Source organism: Stegodyphus dumicola, chromosome 1 (assembly GCF_044657685.1).
Source record: "Stegodyphus dumicola isolate Sdum_Otavi_A_Nest chromosome 1, ASM4465768v1".
Taxonomy (NCBI): Eukaryota; Metazoa; Arthropoda; class Arachnida; order Araneae; family Eresidae; genus Stegodyphus; species Stegodyphus dumicola.
Genome location: NC_140768.1, coordinates 79,198,680 through 79,222,800, shown reverse-complemented (window position 1 = coordinate 79,222,800; position 24,121 = coordinate 79,198,680). Strand labels below are relative to the sequence as shown.

General features: G+C 35.5%; 1 protein-coding gene across 4 annotated transcripts in view; it reads left to right on the top strand.

The window, feature by feature from the left end:
* Positions 1-24,121, top strand: part of LOC118181825 (transmembrane protein 231) — a 49,227-nt gene that overhangs the window by 18,916 nt on the left and 6,190 nt on the right. For 2 of the 4 annotated variants that reach the window (XM_035351220.2, XM_035351062.2), the window contains one exon: positions 7,286-9,084. The exons of 1 other annotated variant lie outside the window; for it this stretch is intronic. In XM_035351220.2, coding sequence (XP_035207111.1) covers positions 7,286-7,445 — 160 coding nt within the window. In that variant the 3' untranslated portion in view covers positions 7,446-9,084. Of the gene's footprint in view, positions 1-7,285; positions 9,085-24,121 lie in introns of those variants that run through there. One more of the 4 variants, XR_004756973.2, reaches the window with a different exon arrangement.

Genomic DNA, 24,121 nt, shown 5'->3' with positions numbered 1-24,121 from the left:
TTAATCCTAGCATAGCCTCTGATATGTATGATTTAATTATAATTAAGTTCAATACTAAAGCACAAGAATTTTTGGCTAATCTTTGGAATATGGTAACAGGTAGTTTGGCGACATTTTGGTAAGGCGATAAATGTTGCTAGCTAGGACTTTAGCAGTGCACATGGATAAAGTCAAGAGTGTGCACAATGCCATAATGGCGTACAAAAAAAAAAAAAAAAAAAAAAAAAAACTAGCAGGTTGCTGTAACAGAGTTGGTCGCCAAATTTTCGACAAGTTACCATAATCCGAAGATTAACCGAATTTTCTTTTATTATTAAAGTGTGTGCATTTTTTTGATAAGCCGTTTATAAATATAGATGAATTTTAGTTTAATAGGATCGAGGGCCAGACCACCAGCACCTGAGTGGTAAAGTCGCTGGATACTAGATATTTAGCCCAGGGTTCCAATTTTGCCGAATGCATGGGCGCTTTCATGGTTTTCCTCAAGTGTAATGTGTTTAAGAGCCAGTTTCCCTTCTTCTTCCAAAAGTCTTCCATAAAAGCATCCCTCCTGTTAAGCAGATAGCACTTGAGTGCTTTGCATAATTAAATAAACCAAACCAAACCGATCATGCTACTTGGCCGGTCAAAGGGATAATATGTAAGAACCTAAAACAGTATTAAAATTAATACACTGGATTTTTGTGGATGCCAATTGCCTCGTATTTAGCACACATTTCTAATTAGAATCTATGTTCCCCAAAGCCTTTTATCACTTGAGCAAAAGATCTTTTGTCAAACTTGTGACTATCATACATTTTTCTGTAAACTTTAAATTTAAAACTGTGTAACTTCATGTTCCCTTAAGTCAAGGATGAATATTCCATAACATGTGAACAAAACATATATTTATTTTCTCATATGTCGAACCTTTTTCAGTATTATACTCAAATATAAGGCTTCATACATACTATATTTAAAGTTTATATATATATATCAATATACCAGAGTCTGGTCTTTACATTAAAAAAAAAAATCAAATCACAGGAAACAAAATTTGAGATTAACATTACATGATATTCAAATTTATGTAATTTTAATTTCAGCTTCAACATTATTCATTTCCTAGATTAAATCTTAACATGGACTATTTAGATAAAGCCCACCAGCATCAAGCGGTTAATTCGCTGAACACTGGTAGTTCGGTCTGAGGTTCGAATCCCTCGAACAGGCTGGCTGCATGGACGTTTTCATGGTTTTCCCATGCGTAATGTGTATACAAGTCAGTTTCCCTTAGAAAGTCCTCCATGAAGGTATCCCTCTGCTTAGGCAGATAGCCCTCGAGCTATAAATTGCTATAAATCACATAAACCAAATCAAACCCTGCAAAAAAGTTAGAAACAGATTATCATTTTAATACAGTAAACTTTTTCTTTGTGATCACTTCTGAAACTGACTACTTCTCCTCAATACACAAATTCTGGTACTGAACATCATCTTTTTGAAATGACAAGCTTTACACAAAATTAAAATCATGTAGAACTGCTAGTGGTCATCTTAGAGAGAGTTCACTGTATTTAATAAAGGTCAGAAATTTATTCAACTATTTCTAAAAATGCAAATTAATCAACAAAATCTGTACTTTGTTTCTGTAAGCATAATTAATAACAACTTCTGAGTTTGATTTAGTATGTATGATTACAGTTTGTTACATTAACGAATGTCATTTGCTTGACAGATATGAAGAATTTCTTTTGAAGAGCTGTTTTGCTTGGAGGGTTGGTTTGGTTTGTTTGATTATGGAAAGCATACAAGGTGTATGTGGGAGGTATGTCTTTGTGGAGGATTTTCTAAGGGAAAAACTCTCCACGTTACGCATGTGGAAAACCAGGTAAGTGCTCATGCAGCCAGCCTGTCCAACTGAAATCAAACTCAGAGCGAACTATCAGCGTTCCAGTCACTTTACCACTCAGCCGCTGTTGGGCTGTGTGGGGAGGGCCATGAAGGCTAGGTTAGGTTATTTAATTACGGCAAAGCCTCGAGGGCTATCTGCCTAAGGGGAGGGATGCCTTCGTGGAGGACTTTCTAAGGGAAACTGGCTCGTATACATGTTACACATGGAGAAAACCACGAAAACACTCATGCAGCCAGCCCATTCACGGGCTTCGAACCTCGAACCGAACTACCAATTTTAAGCGACTTTACCGCTCGGCCGCTGGAGGGCCATGAAGGAGAATAATTACATGCACTGAAAACTGAATTCTATACTAAATGTATAAAGAAAGCAATGGAAATTCACTTATCAACACTAGTTCTTTATTAAATTAAAATACTGCTTAAAATAAATTTATAAAGCTATTGAATGAAAATTTTCTGTTAACATATTTCAGACATGTGTAAGGAGTAACAGATTAATTATTTCTAATATTATTACGTAATTTTCTTATAAAGGAATTAAAAAATAAAAACAAACAAAAGCTTCTTTAGAGAAATTATTCTACTATTAAAAACCATATACTACTGGAATTAACATCCCACGTTATCCAAAATTAAATAAATGCATTTTTAAGTGATAAATCAAGTTGTGCAGAAATATTAAGTATGAATATATTCATCTTAATTATTTAAAAAACTGAATGTGAAGATGGGAAAAATTAAGAGAAAAAAGCTTTGTAGATTATTTGCTAGAAATCTGACATTCTGAAAACTGAATACACACACACTCATATTTCTATGCATAAAACACACACATATTGATAGATATAATTCACATATGATTAATTATATATTGAAAATATATGTATGTGAGCATGCGAGTGTATACACACTCACGCATATAGTGAGAAATTTTGTAATGTTTGAGACATAAATTTATATTCCTTCTGGAACAGTAAGGAAATAATACTTTAAAGGAAAATTTAAAAAATAGTGTCACTAGAACAGATTTACGTTGCAAAGTAAAAATGTTTTTCATTCAATCAACGCACTTCCTAACGCCGAATAACAGAATGTAAACAAACGTCAGAAATGTGACACACTCATGTGGGCGGAGTTAATGGTGATCCTTATCTGGTTTGTCATTGGCCAAACTTAAGCCGTTGTTCTAGCAGTGTACATTTTGCTTATATGCAAACGGGGGGTTCAACAACAGAAGGCGAAGTGCGGTGCAAGTCGGCAAGCGGATTGCAGATGAGCCTGCACGCGGAGGCTCAGATAACAGATAAGGAAGAGTGTTTTATAATTCCTTAATTTAGTTGATAAGATAACGTCACAATTTGATAGGAAATTATCTTTTATTGATTTTCTGGAAGTAATTACTTTTGTTAATCAGTTTTTAAGCCTTTGTATTTTTCTTCCTATTCCAGTTATTTTACTATGTATATAATGATTAATTTTTATGTACGTTATATGTATGTAATGTTTATAGTAAACAAGACTTTATTTCCATAATCGCTTCTTTAGCAATTTAAGCTATTACAACTACCCCATCTGTTTAACCTGTAGAGTCATTAGGTTATTTTTGGAAGCAGCAGATGTAAAAACTGAGCAATGCCCTCGCCGGGAGTCGAATCACGGTCCTCTCGAATTCGCGTCGAGCGTGCTGACCACTACACCTCAAAGGCATGCTAAGAAGGCGGGAAAAATATCTTATAAACCTTAAATGATTCATTCTGGTAAGGTTCGATATATTGCCATAGTCTCCCACCCCAGGGGTCGACGTAGAGAACTCTGCGAAGCTACTGGGTAGGATCTGCACCTAGGCAATCTCGGCCACGGGGGTATAAAATCACGAACCTGGCAGTTTCAGAACCACATTGGGTGGGTCGTTTATACGGTCTGACCTCGGAGGATTGGCGTAAGTCGTAGAACTGATGGTTCTATAGCTTGGTGATGGACGGCACCGAGTTTGCTAGGTAATGTGCTGATGTGGTGCGCTGCCCGCGTAGTACTGGCGAGAGCATTTAAACGACTAAGTCTAATCTTCAAGTCGATATTTGCTCGGCCACGGCCAAACCTGAGAGCCGGGAGTGGTGACCCGCGCGCCCAGGCGTAACCGTGGTTCATGAGGAAACTTTTAAAGTCTGCCACTTCGGATTGGGGCCCCGGGGTGGTAGCAAGGTGAACTGCGCTCCTGTGGGAAATTTTGACTGCGATCCTTCCCCTGCATGATATGGGGGTGTACAGAAGGGTCCAATCAGTGTAATACCATTGGTAGGTGACGCACGTATCTAATAATAATTATTATATTGTCATAGTCATGTGAAACATGATGTTATCGGTATAGATAAGGCGATACCGATTAAAAGAATGAAATCGTAACGATACGAATGTTCCTTATTTATCAGTAAATGAGTATATAAATAAGATACTTAAAAACATCCGACCTCAGCAGATTTCTCATTTCGTTGTATATATTAGAGGATTGTACTTCGAAGCAGCTATACTTAACAGTTACAATCAGGGCCAGATATGCGTATAAGGTACATAAGCTATAGCTTAGGGCCCTCACTTTCTTGGGGGCCCCCAAAATTAAAATAAAGTATAAATACTATTGAAATATACTATAACAGACTTATAAAGGACCCCATATCTCAAATAGCTTAGGGCCTTATCAAGTCAAAATCTGGCTCTGTCTACAATACTCACCAAGCCTGAAATATTTGATGATCAGTTAATGTTGTCGTATTTTAAAGATTTTCATGACAAAGAAAAGGCAGATACCATCTTTACGGAAATATGCACTTATCCTTTCCAGCCCTTGAAACTGAAACTGTACGGGAGTCAATATACAAGTACATTCTATTCTATTTTGCTGCGCCTAAGGGGATGAAGATGGACTCACCTACAGTTTTACGGAGATACAGGTCGCCGCCTAGCTCTGGACTTCTATGCTGCAGCAAATTAAAAGTGAAGTGGAAACACTCACCCCAAAAAATATAATTACGTTCTGCTCAACAAATACTCTGACGGAGATGTCAAGATCTCCGCGCACAGAGACGACGAAAGCTCCCTGGACCTTTCATGCTGCATTCCCACACTGAGTTACGGTGCCACGTGGTTGATGGATTTTTACGAGAGAAAATTATTTGACTCACATTCTGAGTCTGGAACACGGATGGCTTCTAGTGATCGAACTCTCTACACATGTATTCCGGGAACACGTATCCCTTTCCAGCCCGAAGTGAAGACTATTCGAATAAGTTTGACGCTTAGAAAAATTATACCACCGCAAGTGAATTGTTCGTCTGATGAATTGACTTCGGTTATTAACGACGACATCATTAATTCTATAACTCCAAAACGATGAATGAATAAAAGGACTGCACAAGAAAACATGTTTAGAAGATACTCGAGATACCCCAGGACGATTGGCTGACTCGGTATTATCAGTCATCACGAAATCATGGTGAAGTGATCAATTGTTGGTAATTGGAACGGACGTGTCGTCTTTCTGTCGTTGTGAGTCAAAATAATAACGTTTGAATTAATATACAGAACTTTACAGAAAAGAATAATTTCAACTGCATTTTTTCTCTTGAGGGTGTGACTTTGACACCTGCGATGTGATATGTTTTCATGAGCAAATTACCAAACTTAGTATTCGGAAGCCAACAATCAACTTCCTAGCCAACATCTATTGGCAGTATTTTGCGCAAACCCACAATGTGTTTTTCAACAAACATTTTAAAGCCTCTGTGATGGTTTCCACCTCGTGTCAGATCATTTTGAATTGAATCATTGAATTGATCATTTGAGAACATATCAGACCGATAAACTTTTAGGTTTATGTATTGAAATAACGCAGACTAGCCAAATTGCTCTATTTCAAAATGTGTAACCGGAAGGAATAAGAAAACGGCGATCAAAATGCCAGTAGATGAAACAATTAACTAGCGAGCAACGTATGCAGAAAATTAACAACGTTATTTACGAGGAGTATTTAACCAGTCTCCATTAGGTATTTGTCTGTGAGGGATGTTCAATTAATCATCCAAGTCAGCGCCGCCACCCCTCTATAAGGAAGACGACTCGAGAAAAAGGTATTAATAATACTGACAAATCAATATTTTCAATGAACTTTAAAAGACTTGCCCAGAAACTTTATGTAGACACCTGCAGTTGTATATATGACAATGATGACTGTTTATTCGAATGGCGCGAAATCGAAAGAGTAGTTTCGCCTCGAAAGAACATTAGTAAATTCAACTACTCTCAGTTTATTCAAATCAAACTGTAAACACATAATAAGGAAATATCCATAAGTGAATATCTAGTAATAATCCAATAACACAGTTAAGTTTTAAAATAAGTGTTAGAACTGTTTTAGGTCAGCTACATTCTATCGACCGAATTCTACCGACGACAAATCCAAAGCGTGTTGCCAACGCACGGCAATGAAAAAGTGTAAATTAATTCGAGACGCTTGGAAGGAAACGTTCTCCCACTCTATCAGGTTCAGTCCTGATACAAAGGCTAAAGTAAAAGTTTATTTGCTGGCTTTTTGAAGAAGGCTATGGAAGGGCATCTATCTTTATTTAGTATCAAGAGATTTAGCCTACTGAAGAATTAAAACATTGTGAAGTCCCTTAACGCTATGAATAAATTGAAAAATTTTAAAATGTATTTTATGAATGGGAAAAGTTATTATAGAACGTACTGATTCTAAACGAGATGAAACTGATACAGAAAAGTCGTGTCAACATTATTTGTCGAACAATTTTCATATAAAACAACTCAAGTATGACCGGTTTTCGATGGCTCTGCGAAAACTAGAAACAGTATATCATTGAATGGACGCTTAAAAAAGGATAATCTATAATATCTTAGAACGCTTAAAATGATAATCTATAATGCTTATTCAATGAATTCAAACAGTATCATGTAATTTCACATGTAGTAATTATGCAAGGATAGGCGAAATTTGGGATTTTTTAAGGGAGGGGCTTAACATACTTTTAAATCTTCAAAGATGCACCCATTCGATGTTGGATAAATCATTTTGAATGATCTTATGTAATTCTTGTCCTCTTGAGTAAATACAATGTTTATATACGTTATGCATTATATGCAACAGATTTCATTTTTAAAACGATTATTTTCTCAAAGTTTGTCTAATGTAATGTAATAATGTACATAAAAGAATCAAAAATTATGTATTTGACTTCTTTATATCTAATTGAGAGTAAAAGAAAATAATTATATTTATATACCATTTTATCAGAGTCATTTGTCAATTTATTTCTCTTTTCCAATCTGAATTTAAATACATATGCCTTCAACTTATCTTGCTCTTAACTTATCTTAGATATAAGGTTGGATTCTGGGAGCTTTTCAAATGGGCTTTTGTGCAGTATGTGGCTATCTTTGCAATATTTGCATATGTATTTCATCGATTAAAAGGCTATGTATTTCAGAAACACTTGTTACCATCTATTATCATACATCCACTGAAACGAGACTTGTGATATAAAATATAACATCCTGTCAGCCTGTAATGCAATTTTTATATCTTTAGTTTTATATTTGTAATAAAAATTAATTTTATAATGTAAAAATGTATTTTTCCGAGCCTTATTTCTGTATCTGTATTTATGCATATGTTTGAAATAAAAATATAATTTATGGTATAAAAGTTATATATTATGCCCAGACATACCTTACTTCTAAATAATATGCGTTCAATAAAAATGCAGCGTAGACTGCTACATTTTTATTATAAACTTTTAGGAAATTGTTTGAATAAAGTCATTCAGTATTACATTTTTGGCATTTGATTTAAGTTGTGTACTCGATAAGTCCAGATGTCTATTCAAATTTTATAGCAGGCAGCTTAAGTTCGAAGAAAATTATAACTGATATGGTTCTTCTTTTGTAAGTTTGGCCACCGGTGCTACTCTTTGCCTAGATAGCAGTTCATCCAAGTAGAAGTGCGTGCCTGGCATTGTCGTGTTTGGTAAATGTTTAAAGTGCAACGGTGAAGTCGTGCTTTTCTTTCCAACCCCATTTAGTGTTGTAGTTTTGCGTAGCATCCCAGCCACAGCTTATACTGTAACATAACCTTACAGACTCCGGTAGTTTATTTATTTTCGAGATAAATTGTAATTGTAACCGGAGTGCACTCCCTTTATGTAACTGAACCACAATTTCAGCAGAAAATGTTTTTGATCTCAAAAATTTTATTTTAGTAATAAGTAAGCCTTAAAAGACATTTCTAATTTTTTTTATCCATGCCTGTCTTTCCCAGGAAAACAAACCTTTGAACGGAGGTTGAGGCTTTTAAGGGAAAAAATCACCAGCCTTATATCAAATACGTATTTCCAGGTAGTGGAATGAATTTCTAAGAGCGGGTAAACTTTTCGTTCCTGGAAGTTCTAGAAATGATCACCCTAGTCGTGCACAGTCCAACGTCAGTGATTTTCGATGAAAAAGAGCATCTGCGGACTTTTTTGCGCGATATAACCAAATACGGGGATGAAAATTGTCATTTGTACAGGATCTTAAGCTTGTTCTCTTTTTGCAGATCAATCTTCAGATTCGAAGAAAATTTCTTTCCCTTTCTGCTTGACAGCTCTACTTATGTCGGTGGGAAATCGTTGGTCAGAAAGTGTTGCACTCTTCTCTCTTTGTCTTCGTACCAACACGTCTCCTTTAAAATTCCTTGCATACTCAATGTTTCTAGAGTATATTCTGTGTATTTTCGTTAGTGCCACTTTAACCATTTTTCCTTTTTTATATTACTGTGTATCAGGGATGGTCTTTGTTTCTATCATTCTTTGAAATAGTATATTATGCTGCATAGTCAACGATTAAATTCAGCCCGGACCCGACTTCACTATTTCTTAGTTTTTGAGTGAAATTTTAATTCCAGCTGGAGCCCCAAATAAGATGGATCCAGTATTTTATTTTATTTTGAGATTCAGTATTTTATTACTTAACTGCTTATTAATAATTTAATTTGTTAAATTTTTGTGTATACTTTTACATTTTACTGAATTTTAATTATAATTATTATTAATATAAAACATATTATCCTGCCAGCCTATATGCCATTTTTGTATCATTAATTTTATGTTTATAATAAAAATTAATTTTATAATGTAAGAATTGTATTTTGTGAAACCTTATTTCTGTGTCTCCCCGGTCTTATTTCTATTTTATTAGGATTTTATTTATTAATTTTTGTTCCGCTTTTCTAACGACCTACTGGCATCTTAATGGGCCTTGAACCCAGCAAATATCTTCTAGATTTCCAGCGAGTAGCTGTCAGCAAGAAATTAAATAACTTGTTTTTTGTATTATTTAAGTATACAACCTCAAGTTGTGAAGAATAAAATTTGATGTTAATCCTTACATTGTGAGCTATTGGATAAGTACTTTTCCAAAATTTCATTTAAATGAGCTGCATTTATTCGCGGACAAATATTTAATGCTCTGATATCCCTCAATTCAGTATATCTTAAGCAAAATCATGTTTTAATTCAGAGCGCAGCGGACACTAGATAACTTTAAGTGAAGTATATGGATGCGTGAATCCAAAATGACAATGAAAAATCAGCGTAACTTATTAATTCAGCACAACTCATGCAATTCAGCATAATTTATTCAACTTGTTCAATGTAGTGCAACTTATACAAGAGGATGTTTGACATTCAGAGAGCAGAGAGAAATGCATAATTTTAGTGAAATATGTATATAGCAAATTCTAACTGATAATGAACAGCAACAATTTAAAATAGTGTTTTTGTTTGAGAATCTGAAAATAAATGCAAATTTCAACTGGTTTATTTATTTTAAAAGGAATTATGAAGCAAGGAAAATCAGTGATTTGAGAATAATAAAATTTTCAATATCCAGTATATGTTTGTAAGCAGGAAGTTTTAGTTTTATAGTGAGTTAAAAGAGTCCTTTTCGTTCTGATTTAATCATGTGATCTTTGCTACATTTAGCTTTTCTCTTAGTAGTGAGTGAAAGATGATTTTGAAATCGGATATATTATTGGTATCTGAATGACAGTGAATGCATTTTCAACTACACGCTCTGAAATGTATACTTATGTTAGAGGAATACGCAGAGTTTTTTTCAATTCTTTCTAAGACAAAAAATTTTGTTACTTTTTTTTTTGTATAGTTTGGTCTTTAAAATTCAACGTCCTTAGTTTACAAAAGCAAAAACTTGATCTATTAATGAGACCAATAAAGGACTTAAATCTGGCAAAAATTTTGTATATGGAAGTCCCACCCTTCCTGACAAATTGCTAAAAGCGTTGCTTGAATTTTGGAACATTTAACGTGTTTATAATAGAACTTAAGTATTTATACAATGGAAACATATTTATTGTAATCTAATAATATTACACAAATACCTCATTATTTTTATTTTGCCTGCACATGTTATCAGGTCTCTAAGTTAAAAATATCAAAAGGAAGTGCTAAAGTTTTTTTTAGTTTGCTAAAGTTTTGAAAATTTAAAAACCGATAGTTCTGCATTGCCTGTTTTGCACGGTATTTATGTGTAGTTTTCAAGCCTTATTTTCTATGAATTTGAAGAAAAACGTTTATTCTGTTCCTTAAGCAGTATCGATTCAAAGGGAATACAAGTGCTATAAATCTCACACTTAAAGGAAAACGACGGTTAGTTTAATTTTAGTTCGGTGCTTTCCTCCCTTGAGGGTTCAGTAGAAGTTTGAGAAACGCTCTCAGCGTCGAGATATATGTTAATGTATGATATATGATAGATTCAGTCATATATCGGCAAATATCTATTAGTCTGATCGTTTGAGGAGAGAACAGGGCAATAAATTGCCTATCAGAAATGTGGAGTTATTGTAAGATATCTTTGTAGACATTGATCTACAAGGGCCTTAATAGAATAAAAATGAGATGCGAAATAGGTATGTACATTTTATTTAAAAAAAAAGACGTTTAAAACACAGATTTTCTACTTGAAATATTTCATTTTTCTTTGAGAAGCCATTACAAACCATTAGAATTAAGGTCTTCAAAAACAATTCTCTTATACCTTCAGAGAACACACGCATATTCCAGCATCATTAATGGGACCTACATTACCCATAGGGAATTTTTTCCATTCTGTTCTAGGTGCATAAGCATCACCTTTAAAAGGCTAGCGTACTTCTCCAGGACGCTGCAAACAGAATATTTAGACTTGCACTACAAAATTATAGCTGTTTTATAATACTTAACGCACATAGTGTATGCCAAACCCCCAGACGCTGTTTAGCATAATTTAATAATAAGTATAATTTTATAAATATCCGTATACAAGCTGCTCATGAACAGTTTAATTTGGTTTACTGATTACGTAAAAGCACGCGAGTGATATCTACCTTAGAGAACGTGGCTTGTATTTTACGTTACACATAAGGAAGATCAGAAAGAGTCAAGTGTGGCCGAGCTCTTAATTTTTCTCTCTGAAACTTAATTTAAGAAGAACTACAACTGACTTATATAGCCAATGGGCATGAAAACAAATAATAATGTTGTATGGTGTTTCTTCATGAGTCATAATTTTTCAAGTTGATTTCGTTTTCAGGAAACAGGTTGGGAGGGCATTAGAATTTCAAATCAAAACTTCAAGATTTCACAGAACATAGAAATAACATTTATTAACGATAAACTTAATGATATAGTATATTACTTCCGCCTATAGCGGCCATGAAAACATAATCAAGCATCAAAAAGTATGACATGCGTCATTCTTCAAGTTCAAGCGTCAAGTGGAATATATTTCATCGGCGCCCATCAAGAGCGCCACCTATCTACCGAAAAGACGGAACAAATAAATTTAAGGAATTAGATACTCTCAAGCTACTGTTGCTGCTTAGTAACTTAATTCCGCAACAATGGTCATATGTACCATATACAGAAGATCTCGGAACATTTTATCTTGTACAAAAAAGGTGTGAGAGAAATCTAATTGTGATAGACAGAAGAGTGTACCATTATCAAACTCTACCGAAATACACGGGCCACTAACTAGAGAATGAGAAGGCCGTTGGACCCATGAGGCTGTCTTGTTCAGAAACAGAATAATTGTATCTATAGCTATAGTAAGATAAAAAGTTGATATTTACATTAGATTCATTTGCCACGAAAGTAATACATTTCATCTTCTTTTCTTTTATGATTTCACTTTCATCAAGAGTCGTCTCTTTTTTCGGCCAATTCCTTTCATCAAGTCGTAACCAAATGGGGTTCCTCCCACCATCTGAAAAGGAGCTTTACTTCTGAACATCCTCTTGAAGTTAAATGTGCCGAATTACATGTTCGGGAGTGTATTTTCAGCTTTGCACTCTTGTTGATCTACGATTTTCATCAACCATACTTCGTAAAAATACTCCCCAGGTATCATCTTCCATTACCCAGCGTCAAACTGTGGTTGAATCTATCCAGAAATACTCGATGGTGTTTTAAAGCCTGAGGCTCGTTTTCACAAATTCATCCAAGCCTGAGCCGAAACAGCAAGAGAAAAATAGATATTTCTTGCAAAAGCGCAACTCTCGATTTTGACATCAATAATTGTGCAGAAACCCTTTGGGAATGACACCTTAAGTAAACAACAGCAGCATAACAAATCCCTCGGGCATTCGGAAAGGTGTGTAGACTCACTTCTGAGCGCTCAGAAAGAAAGGCATGTCTGGAGTTTTCCACAAAGAGCCGCACATATAGATTCTCTATCTATTTTAGAAATTTTCTTCTAGTGTCTTCAGGTACCTGAGTCGTAGCTCAGTTTAGATTTTCAAGCATGCCTGAAGCATAAGTTTGGTAATAACGTGTCTAGGCCACAATATCCAATTGAAAGAAAAATGTTTTCCGTGAGAGATAGTATGCTGCGTCTTGTTAGTGTCTCCATTTTTATCTATGGTAGGTATGCAACAACTAAGCGCATCTTTTGACCTACTCCACGCTAAGCCACGCTATAGAAGATATCTTGGAATCAACATATGAATCATCAGAGAATTCTTTTGATATCGATATGCTCCTATCGTCTTAAATCAGATTTGGCTTCTGCCATAATCTTCAATGAAATATCTATAAATTGTATTAATTCTTCCTTTGTTTTAATTGAGATGATGCAGTTGTCCATATAAAAGGAAGTATTGAGCTTTTCAACAACTGTACTTGCGAAATATGCCCATTTAAGGAAGGAACGTGCCTTTTCTAAATGGAATTGTAAAACTGCGATAAACAAAAATGGAATGCAGTTTGAACCGAAAACAACTCTACAGCGTTGTAACACTTTTATCTACCCATCTTCAAACCACCAGAGGAATTTCAAACATTTACGATCTTGTTTGGCTACAGAAATTTGGAGAAAGGTCTTCTTTATCCAAATTCTTCTTGACGAAATTTTATTGAAGGAATTTGTTCTAACTATTAAGACCTCTCTAATAAACCGTCATTCAAAGATAGGTCCTTTTGTTTGTTTGGAGGATGAATCAAACACAGGACGGACCTTTGTTGTGGACCTGTCTTTGAATACGTTATGGGGAGGCAAATAGTGGTCAGTATCTTCTCGAAAGCAAATGTTTTCACTGTAGATGGCACTGAAAGTTTAGTTATCATTGATGAAATAAATATTTCATCGAACTATATAGATATTTTAAAATATAAGGTTGTGCCATTCTTGAAAATCTTTGCAAGGACATTTCAGCATCATTTTGCTCCATACCACAATTCAAAATCTGCCAGAGGTTCACGTTGAAATATAAAATTATTGAGCTAGATTGGCCTAGAAATTCACCAGACTTAAATTTAATCGCAAACTTGTGTCACCTTCTTAAAGCACATCTTAACAAAATGGATTGCACGGCAAAAGAGCGCATCATTAAGAATGCTATAAAAGTGTAGTTCCACGATAAAGAAGTAAATATATATGTATATATATATATATATATACTATATGCACAAGAGTAGGAAAGCCAATGCCTAAGCGCATTTTAGAAGTCATTACTGCTAAAGGAGGACGTATTTCCTGTTAATTTTATTATTATCACCATATATGAATGTATGTACATAAATTATGAAAAATATCGCTTTGTCGCAATTAATTTGCACACTTTAGTATATGCATTTTCCAACTCTTCTCACCAAGAATATTAACTAGATTATGATATAAAGAGGAAATAAATCTGATAATTTGTGAACGAGATGAATTTATTGATCTCTATTATTATTCCACTCATCGAACAAACATCTATGTTCACCAAGAGTGAAACCACAAGTCTCACGTTATTCGAACAAAACCCTTCAGTGATTTCCGTTCTAGTAAATTGTATTCTATGATATTTGCTACTCATATTATCTTTGAAGCGCGAACGAAATTAGCACTGGAATAGGTTTTACTTGAATAGAAATTTAACTTGCTTTTGATAACCTATTTCACTTTAATTTTAGATTCAAATTCTCAAGGATACTTCGAACTATGTCAGGCTGAGAAATTCTACTCTAAACGCTTCATGTTTCTTAAAACTTCTAGCTTTTGAATTCTACGCTTTACCTTCAAAACACATGCTTTATAGAAGGAGACATTTCTTTTAATTATTGATTATTTTTTACCTTTGGCCTAAATAAAAGTTTACCAAACTTTTGTTTTCATGATCCTGTTCTAATATATTTCCTTCTAGACTCTGTAAAAATATTTTTCTTGCAAAGTTAAATAAATTTTAATGTTCAGATTCTTTTTCTATATTGTGAATTAAAAAATCTGATGTTTACACCACATGACTTCCTTGTATTGGAATATTAAATTATACGCATTTTTCTTGCATTTCATTTAAACTTATTGGATTGAATTAAATCTACTTCGCCGACAGCGCATAAACCACAATAGAATAAATGCATTCTTTAAAATTCACTCTAGTATTTGTTTACCATAGCGACACTCTGGCGCTAGATTCACTTAACGGTATTAATAATTATATAACAGTTAACTTATATAATAATTTTATAACGGAAACTAAGTTAACTGTTATATAATCCAATAATTATATAACAGTTAACTTATATATTTCGTTCATATTATAACTCATAATGCACCAAATTTATATCATTTAAAGAATATAATTATCTAATCGTTGCCACATGTTCTATTCAAATGCTATAATAAAGCTAGAATGATGTATAAAAGAAATTAAGCAAACAAAACAAAAAAGAACAGTTTTTCACAGACGATTGAGTATTTCTCTTTTAATTAATTCAGTTCTCACTTCGCGAGAAGGCAAAAATACATAAAAACTCAAATTATCTATATTAAAAATTACGAAGTAAATCTTAAACACTTATTTCCTCGAAAAAATTCCAGAAAGAATTAAACATGATTTAAATAATAAATGAAGGCGTTATCTTTGTTGTTGCGAAGCTAAGTTTCTCTAGATTGGCAACAAATCCACTAGTCTCCTGTTTCAAATGTAAACATCAATGGCCGCCATTAAAAAAGGCTTAGCGGCAGTTAAACAACTTTAAAATAGCTGATAATTCTAAAAATATTGCACACAGATTTACTAAAGGCATAAAATCCTTAACCGGAAGATAAAAACAACATAATTCAATCATTTTTAAAGCAAAAATTGTACAATTTACCAACATATAAGAGTAAAGAAACTGAGATTACTGAGCCGGGTATTACCGAGCCGAGTGGATATATATATATAAATATATTTATATACGTTTGGTGCGGCCGATTGCAACCAAAATACGAGGTGCACATCTACATGTTATAAAAGTCATATATACAAAATTTTAACGTTCTGAGGCTACTCGTTTTTGAGTTATGCGAGATACGTACGTACGCACGCACGTACATACGTTCGTACAGACGCCACGAAAAATGCTCTTCAGAATTAATTTTAAAGCAGTTTTATAATTTTTTTGAAGGAAAAGAGTATTTTATTCTGTCCTTACAGATATCACGCAAAAACATCGTTAAATTGCATTCGATAGCGGTCAAAATGGATATTTTCGTTGAAATATGCTGCCTGAAACTTTTCGCGATTACAATACTTCCTTTTTACTTCGTACAAGGAAGTAAAAAATACGCACTGTTATATGCGTACGGAGCGACATAGTCACGCACTTCAATCTTAAATAGACTTGTCCCTCTAGGAGGGAAGACAGCACGGTCTCCATGGGCGTGTTAGAATGTTGCCGGCGCATTACATAAAACGGTATTACCTTGAACTGCCAAATTTCTTGTCCGGTTGTAAATGAAAGAGTGTCCTGAATGTCGTCAGGTCTAGGAAAATGGTAGCTGTCTCTCTTCGTGACCTTGCTCAAACGCTGATAGTCAACTAGTCAACGCAGAATCTAGCTCAAACATTTTTCTTTCTAGACCAGAACGATGGGAGAGGTCCAGGGACCTTCTGAAGACTCAATAACTTCGCTTTCTTGCATGTCCTTTAGAAGTTTTCCTACCTCTTCCTGAGCAATCGGTAGACACCTTGTATATTCTCTGATTTGTGGATGATCCCCTGTATAAATTCTGTGCTGTGCCAAACTGATTCGACTTACATCAGAAGAAGCGCTGGAGAAAGCATCTTGAAATTCTTGAATGACACGTTCGGCAGCACTCGCTTATTTGCGCATTCGGCAATAACTCCGATGTTAGGCTCTCCGAAGGCACAGAGTCTGAATGATTACCGGTTCGTTTAAAGCAGATCACTGGAGTACATGCTGTAGACAATTCGCCTTTCCTAATGACCTTCGCTTTATCACCGATGTTGGCAACTCTTATCTCGATGACGGTCCTTGATAAGTAGATGAGTGTGCCATGGTTTCTAGTACTCCACGCGAGGTGTTACATTTCTTAGTATATTCTACTGTGGATATACGATGAGCAAACTAAGGAAATTTCTGTTTTCAGCTATGGGTTAAGGTAGTAAAATTTCTGTTTTTGCTGGTACAGTGATATCATCTTAAGCTATTATTTAGTGGACAGATTTAATTCCTTCAGCTATAATTTAAATAGCGTTATATCTTCAGAGGCAAAATAGAATTCATTATTTCAAGGAAAAATTGTGTTTTCTTAGAAAGTCTAATACGAGTATGCAAGGGTCTGTAATATCTGCCACATATTTGGTGTGATGGTAGGCGGCTCAACCAAACGTAATGTTAAGGTTTAATTTTCCATCGGGGTCGATTTTATCACCGGACATAGTGTTTTGTATTAGCTGAGAAATACTTGGCGACAGAGGAGAATCTTGTCTAATAGCGCATGCGCCACCAGAATCGGCGCTGAATTATAGTCTGTGAGAAAATTAATTTTTGTTTTACATTCGAAGTTGCGATTCATATGTTACGCTATAAGAAAGAAACCTATCGCCAGAGTGCCACTATGGAAAATGAATGTATTGAAAAGTTAGAGTGTGCTATTTCTGTAATGTGTGTGGTGTTATTTTATTGTGATATATAGCTATCGACGAGAAATAGGATGATTCAATTCACACAGTCTGGAGGGTAACGCATGGCGGCGTCCAGATGAGATTACCTTCCAGTTGTTGGTATATATTCAAATCTTTCGGGATGATGGTAACATTTGCTCCGGTATCGAATGTCACATTGCAAGGAACTCCATTTATATGTCCTATGATGAACAGTCCATTACTGCTGCCATTCATTTCAGAAATCTGAAATGATTTAAAACGAGGCTTTTCAATATCTGCCAATGTCCTCTCCGTGAGATTGCCACTAATATATTTCCTGCTTCCTTGCTGGGGAGTGGTTTCAGCTTCCTTAACTTTCCTTCAGGGTCTTCTGCAGTTCAGTCATAAAAAGCATTCACCATCTCAGTTCCAGCACATCAGGGTCGGTTTGTTGTCAAACCTACTCAGCGTCAAAGCCTTGACATTTCTGGTAAATCATCTAGAAGAGCAGTCAGTTGATCCAGTAGCTCCTGGAGATAAGTGGCCCTGATTGGGTCATAGTCTCTACGAGTGTCTTGGTGGGCTGCCTCGAATTTCATGGCGTACGCTAAAATGATTTTTAAATCCCTAACATCTGCCATTTGCGGCGCTTTCTGTACCTTAGAATCCCGGATGTCATCGATGAAGTACTGTAGGAACTGGATTTTCCTTGTTTCTGTTGAACAGTCCAAGGAGGAAAGAAGAGACAGCCTTTCAACATTTGGGAGGAGTTCCTAGAGTGTTTCCATGGTCTTTTGTTAACTATATTTTAACTGGAGGCTGCTATAGTCTTTTAAACACTTCTCGCCAAAGCGCAGCTCAAGCACCAGAGAAAGCTTCAAAGTCTAGTCTCTAGTTTTTGGAAAGAGTTTGAAGGATATCCACAGTGTTAAATATTTTGCATAATCGCCTGTAGTAATGGCAACCGCCGTCAATAAAAGGAGGTGCTTTCCTTGGTAGCGGCGCAGTTCATTTTCAGTTCGAGCCAGAGTAGACCTGCCCGGGGAAAAGCCAGGGGATGATAGTTTCCAGTCCCCGTCCTGTTCCGGTTCCCGTCTTGTTCCGGTCCTGTTCCAGTTCCAGTCTGGCCGTTTAAGTCCAAAACACGTAGGAGCTGAAGTCTGAATCCAGCAAAACTAAAATGGAGATATATGCCGAAAGGGCCAGATGGATTTTGTCCTTTTAAAGAAAGTGTTCTTCACCGTGCCGGAATAGTTGACAGCTTAAAGCATTGCCTGGAAATGTTGAATGTTTCCACCTAAGATGTTAAGTTTTCATTTATGATGTTAAGTTTTTCATCATTTTTGAAGTTCTAGTTGAATAAACCTTTAAGTTTTAGATAAGGTTTTGTGTTCTTCAGAAATTTTAGGTTCGAAGTCAGATATATCACATAGAATTCAACGGGAAAAATCAACATTTGGCATCCACGACAGGATATTGTCTGCAAAATAAGCGACGTTTTTATTTTTGAATCATGGAAGCCTTAAAGTTAGCACGAACTCAATATAGAAGATTATTTAGTAAAGCGTGTAATGAATTTGACAATGAAGAAACTAAATTTAATCAGGAAGAAAAATTAGTTAAAATAAAAGTTATTGCCGAGAAAGCTAAAGTTTTGCTTGATACTGAAATGAAAATGCGAGAACTAATGTTTAAAGAAATTACAGATGAGACTTTACTTATTAAGGAAATAGATGAATCTGAATAATATTTTGATAGGTGGAGAATTATGGAAAGTAAACTAAAGGATCTCCCTTTTGGTACCCCGAATGTAACTTTAATTGATCCGTCTTTTGTTCAGAATAAAATGTTACATTATCCGACGATTAAATTGCCTATCTTTGATGGTAACGTGAAGAAATGGCTAGGATTTTGGGGGCAATTCCAAAAGATTGATAAAGATCCTGCATTAGATAATAATGATAAATTTGCTTTTTTAGCACAGGCTATGGAGAAGAATTCTCCCGCAGAGGAAATAGTTAAAAGCTTTTCGCCAACTGGCGATAGTTACAAGAGCGCAATTGAAGCATTGCAAACGCGTTTTGGTAACAAAGAATTACTAACTGAGATTTATATTCGTGATTTATTAACCTTGTTATTCAAAAACAAAGTACACACTCTTTACGGAAACTATATGATGAACTTGAATCTAATCTAAGAGCCTTGGAGATATTGGGAATAAATAGAGGCAAATATTACGCGATATTGTACCCATTGGTAGAATCAGCATTGCCGAATGAAGTCTTAAAAACGTGGGAGAGACTTAAATTTTCTCGTAAAGGATCAGAAAGTTTAACCGGCGAAAACGCCGAGTTAAGGAAAAGGGAATCTGATCTTGAGCGCTTTTTATGTTTCTTGCGCGGTGAAGTTGAAAGTGAGGAAAGAATTTCTTTAGCAGCTAAATCTTTCAATGTTTTCGATCGATTGGCTCACGGTAATAAGAAAGGAAATTCAGGTTTAAAGATAAGAGAACGTCACTTAAAACCTACGGCAGCTGAACTGTTTACTTCTTCTCATGAAGCTAGAAAAGGCTGCATATTTTGTTCCAGTATAAATCATGGTTCTGCGGAATGTTTTCAGGCGCGTAACTTATCGTTGTCGGAAAGAGTAGTTTTGGTCCAAAGGACACGCTCTTGTTACCTGTGTCTGAAATCTGGACATTCTGTCAGAAGGTGTAGATTAAAAACAGTTTATTTTACATGTGGTAAAAGGCATCATATTTTTCTATGTAAAGGCCGTTCACAAATGAGTGAGATAAGAGCAACGGAACAACCTCCAAATCAGGCTGAAACACTCGCCAACATTTCTTCAAGGTCTCCTAAAGTTTTGCTGCAAACAATAAGAGTAATAATTAAAGGAGATAAAAATCCTCGTTCGGCTCGAGCTATAATTGATACTGGTTCTCAAAGGTCGTATATTCTGCAAAGCACAGCTCAAGATATGGGTTATAGGTATACGGTAAAGGAATACCTTAGCCACGCATTATTTGGCAATACAATGAGCAGTTGTGTGAACATAGAGTTTACAAAATTCATTTATCTAATATTTCTGGATCGTACAGCTGTTTTGATACGTTAAGTCAGCCTGTTATTTGTAATAATATACCTTCTATTGGACAAGGAATATGGCTTAAAGAGCTTGCTGACTGTGGAATAAGTTTAACAGATCGTTTAGAAGGACCTATAGAAATTTTAATAGGAGCCGATGTTGCAGGACGATTATTAACGGGAAATCGTAAACAAATTTTAAACGGTCTTGTAGCTATTGAGACAAAGTTAGGATGGACGGTTATGGGAAAAACCGAGGAGTTGAATAGTGAAGGTTCAACATTCTTAGTTACTTCAATGTTGAATAAAGAGACTTGTATTTCTGATTTATGGGCCCTCGACTCACTTGGTATTACGGACCCATCCGAACAAAAGTTATTACGGACCCATCCGAATTGTATGAGGCTACCAGGCAACATTTTCTTGATACTGTAAAAATAGAAGATAACCGCTTTGTAGTGTCTTTGCCTTGTTTGGAAGAGCACCCTTCCCTGTCGGATAATTTTGAGTTATCGCTTAAGAGGTTGCACGGTACGATTAGGCAACTTGAACTGGATAATCTTCGCCAAGAGTATGAAAATATATTCCAAGAATGGCTCAAAGAGAGCATAATAGAGGAAGTACCCGTAAATGAATTAGATTTACCCCATCATTATTTGCCTCATAGACATGTTGTTAAGGAACATAGTACAACGAAGTTACGGCCAATATTTGACGCTTCATCTAAAGCAAAGGGTTCTCCGAGTCTCAACGATTGTCTTGAAAAAGGATTAAACCTTATTGCATTTATTCCTACAATCTTGAATAGATTTCGCCAAGAAAAAATAGGGGTGATTTCTGATATTCGTAAGGCCTTTCTACAAATTGACCTGAATTCTAGTGACAGAAACTTCCTCCGATTTCATTGAATAAAGGGCGAAGATGGCTTGAAGCATTTTCGTCATTGTCGAGTCATAACCAATAGTCCATTTTTACTTGGAGCTGTTATTCAATATCATTTAAATTCAATTTTAGAGAAAAATGATGCAGATGTAAAATATCCTTCCGACATTATTGTTAAATTAATGAATAGTGTCTATGTTGATAACTGTGTAACAAGTGTCGGAAGTGAAGATGAATTACAGCGCTTCATGAAAGTATCTTCAGATGTTATGGCAGAACGAAAATTTGAATTACGGGGTTGGGAATATACCGACTGTAGTTTAGAAACAGAAACTGTTGCGAATGTATTAGGTTTGTTATGGGAAAGACAAGGCGATACTCTTCAAATAAATATTGCTAATTTGCAAAATCTTTGTTTCGAGAAAGTCACGAAAAGAAGTATTTTGGCAATAGCCCATAAAGTATTTGACCCCATCGGTATAACATGTCCAGTCCTTATATTACCCAAGATGTTATTACAGCATACATGGGAAACAAAAGTAAATTGGGACGAAGAAGTTAACACTGAAATTAAAAGTAAATTTTTGAAATGGGTAAAAGACATTTTTCTTTTGAAAAACATTAAAATTCCAAGGTGGATACGATATCAGCCAAAACAGTGTTCAATACATGTTTTCTGTAACGCCAGTCAAGCAGCGTATGCGGCAGTAGTTTTCATTCTTGTAGAAGAACCTCAATCAGTTAAAGTCCAGTTGCTTCAGGCTAGGTCTAAAGTTTTCCCATGTGGTAAAAAGGAAACGACTATTGTAAGATTAGAATTGTTAGCAGCAACTATTGCATCTCGTCTTGCTGCAGACGTTCTAAAAGACTTTGAAGCCAGAAGTACATTTTTCTGGACAGATTCAACTACTGTCCTTGCATGGATAAAAAGGGAAGAACCATGGGGGGCATTTGTACAAAATAGAGTACAGGAAATAAGGCTTTTGACACGTGTGAAGGATTGGAGGCATATACCTGGTCACCTTAACCCTGCAGATCTTCCAAGTAGAGGGTTTTCAGTTCGCCAACTCTCCCGGCCAAAATGGTGGGAGGGTCCGAGCTGCCTTTTAAAATCCCAAGTAAATAGACCGAGTGCCGAATTCATAACTGATGAAGCGGAAATAGCCAGCGAGAAAAAAAAGGCAGTGGTTTCATCTCTAGTGTCTACTGAAAGGTTTAGTTTGAGTGAGCGATTTTCTAGCTATCGAAAAACAGTTAGAGTTGTTGGTTGGATTCAACGATTTTTCTTTAATTGCGGAAATAAGAAAAAAAGGAAAGGTGAACTCACTGTTGATGAAATTGATTTTGCAGAAAAGGTTGTTATTCGCTTGATTCAATCGGAATCGTTTCAGGATATAGAAGACGCACGCTTACGAACCCTTAGTCCATTTTATGATGCGGGAATTCTAAATTAAAACTGGTGCGTTTCGAAGAGATGACACGAGTTTAGAATGAAGAGATGAACTAGAGTTTAGAACACCTATAATATTACCAGGAGAAAATCCGCTAGTTAGAAATTTAATTATGGAAGAACATAAAAAGAAAGGACATGCAGGTGTACAATATATACTGAATACCTTAAGGGAAAGGTTTTGGTTGTTATGTGGCAGAAGAACTGTGCGTTCTGTTTTGGGTAAATGCATTACTTGCAAGAGATATTCTGCTGTACCTGATGACCACATATTAGCCCCACCGCCACTAGAAGCGAGGAAATGATTCAGCAGTATTTCAAGTCACGGGTATAGACCTTTGTGGTCCTTTATTGTTGAGAAACAAAGAAAAGGCATGGATTTGTGTTTTTACATGCGCCGTTTATAGAGCGGTCCATTTGGAGTTGCTGACTTCTTTATCTATAGAAGTGTTTCTTCAGGCTTTTCATCGGTTCGTGTCGCGAAGAGGTAAACCCACAACTGCGTACAGAGATAATGGAACTAATTTTGTAGGAGCTTCAAATGCATTCAAATTAATAGATTTTGAACAAATTAATCGGCAGGCAGCCAACGAGCGAATAACATGGAAGTTTATTCCCCCTGGTGCTCCATGGTGGGGTGGTTGGTGGGAACGTCTTATCGGAATGATGAAGCAAGTCCTTAAAAAAAGTTCTTAAACATGCTTGTTTAAATTATGAAGAAATGTACACGATATTGTGTGACTGTGAAGCGATTCTTAATGACCGACCGTTGACAGTAATTCCTTCCGATCCTGAATTTAAAGCTTTAACTCCTGCCGACTTTTTAAAAGAAATTAGAACTAGCAGTTTGAGGGATATAAAATATGGTATTAAATCAAGTAATTTACAAAAAATATTTCAGTATACAGTCAAAAGTCGTTAATTCGGACCTCAAAGCTAAAATCTTTCTGCGCATGCGCCGCGTTTATGCATGCGCATAGGCGTTTACGCGTGTGCGCAAGACTTTTACGACTGCGCATATGCGTCTGAGCAAGCGCAGAATACGCTTTCGCGTGCGCGTTTAATGTATAACGGACGGTATAAGCTAAAATTGTCTAATTATCTATTTCAGTTAATGTTGATGATTGCGTTGTTCCTTAATTTTCGAATTGGATCCGGCTTATTATTTTTTGCAGACTGTAAGAGCAATTTTATAAAAGTAAGCTTGAACTTTCGATTATGTCAAATAGAATTTCCTATGCTGGAGCTCCCAAAGGATCTACAAAACGAAAGTATGTTTCGATGTCCATCAAACAAAAAGTGGAATTACTACAAAAAATGGATAAAGGCATATCCTTTGTTTAT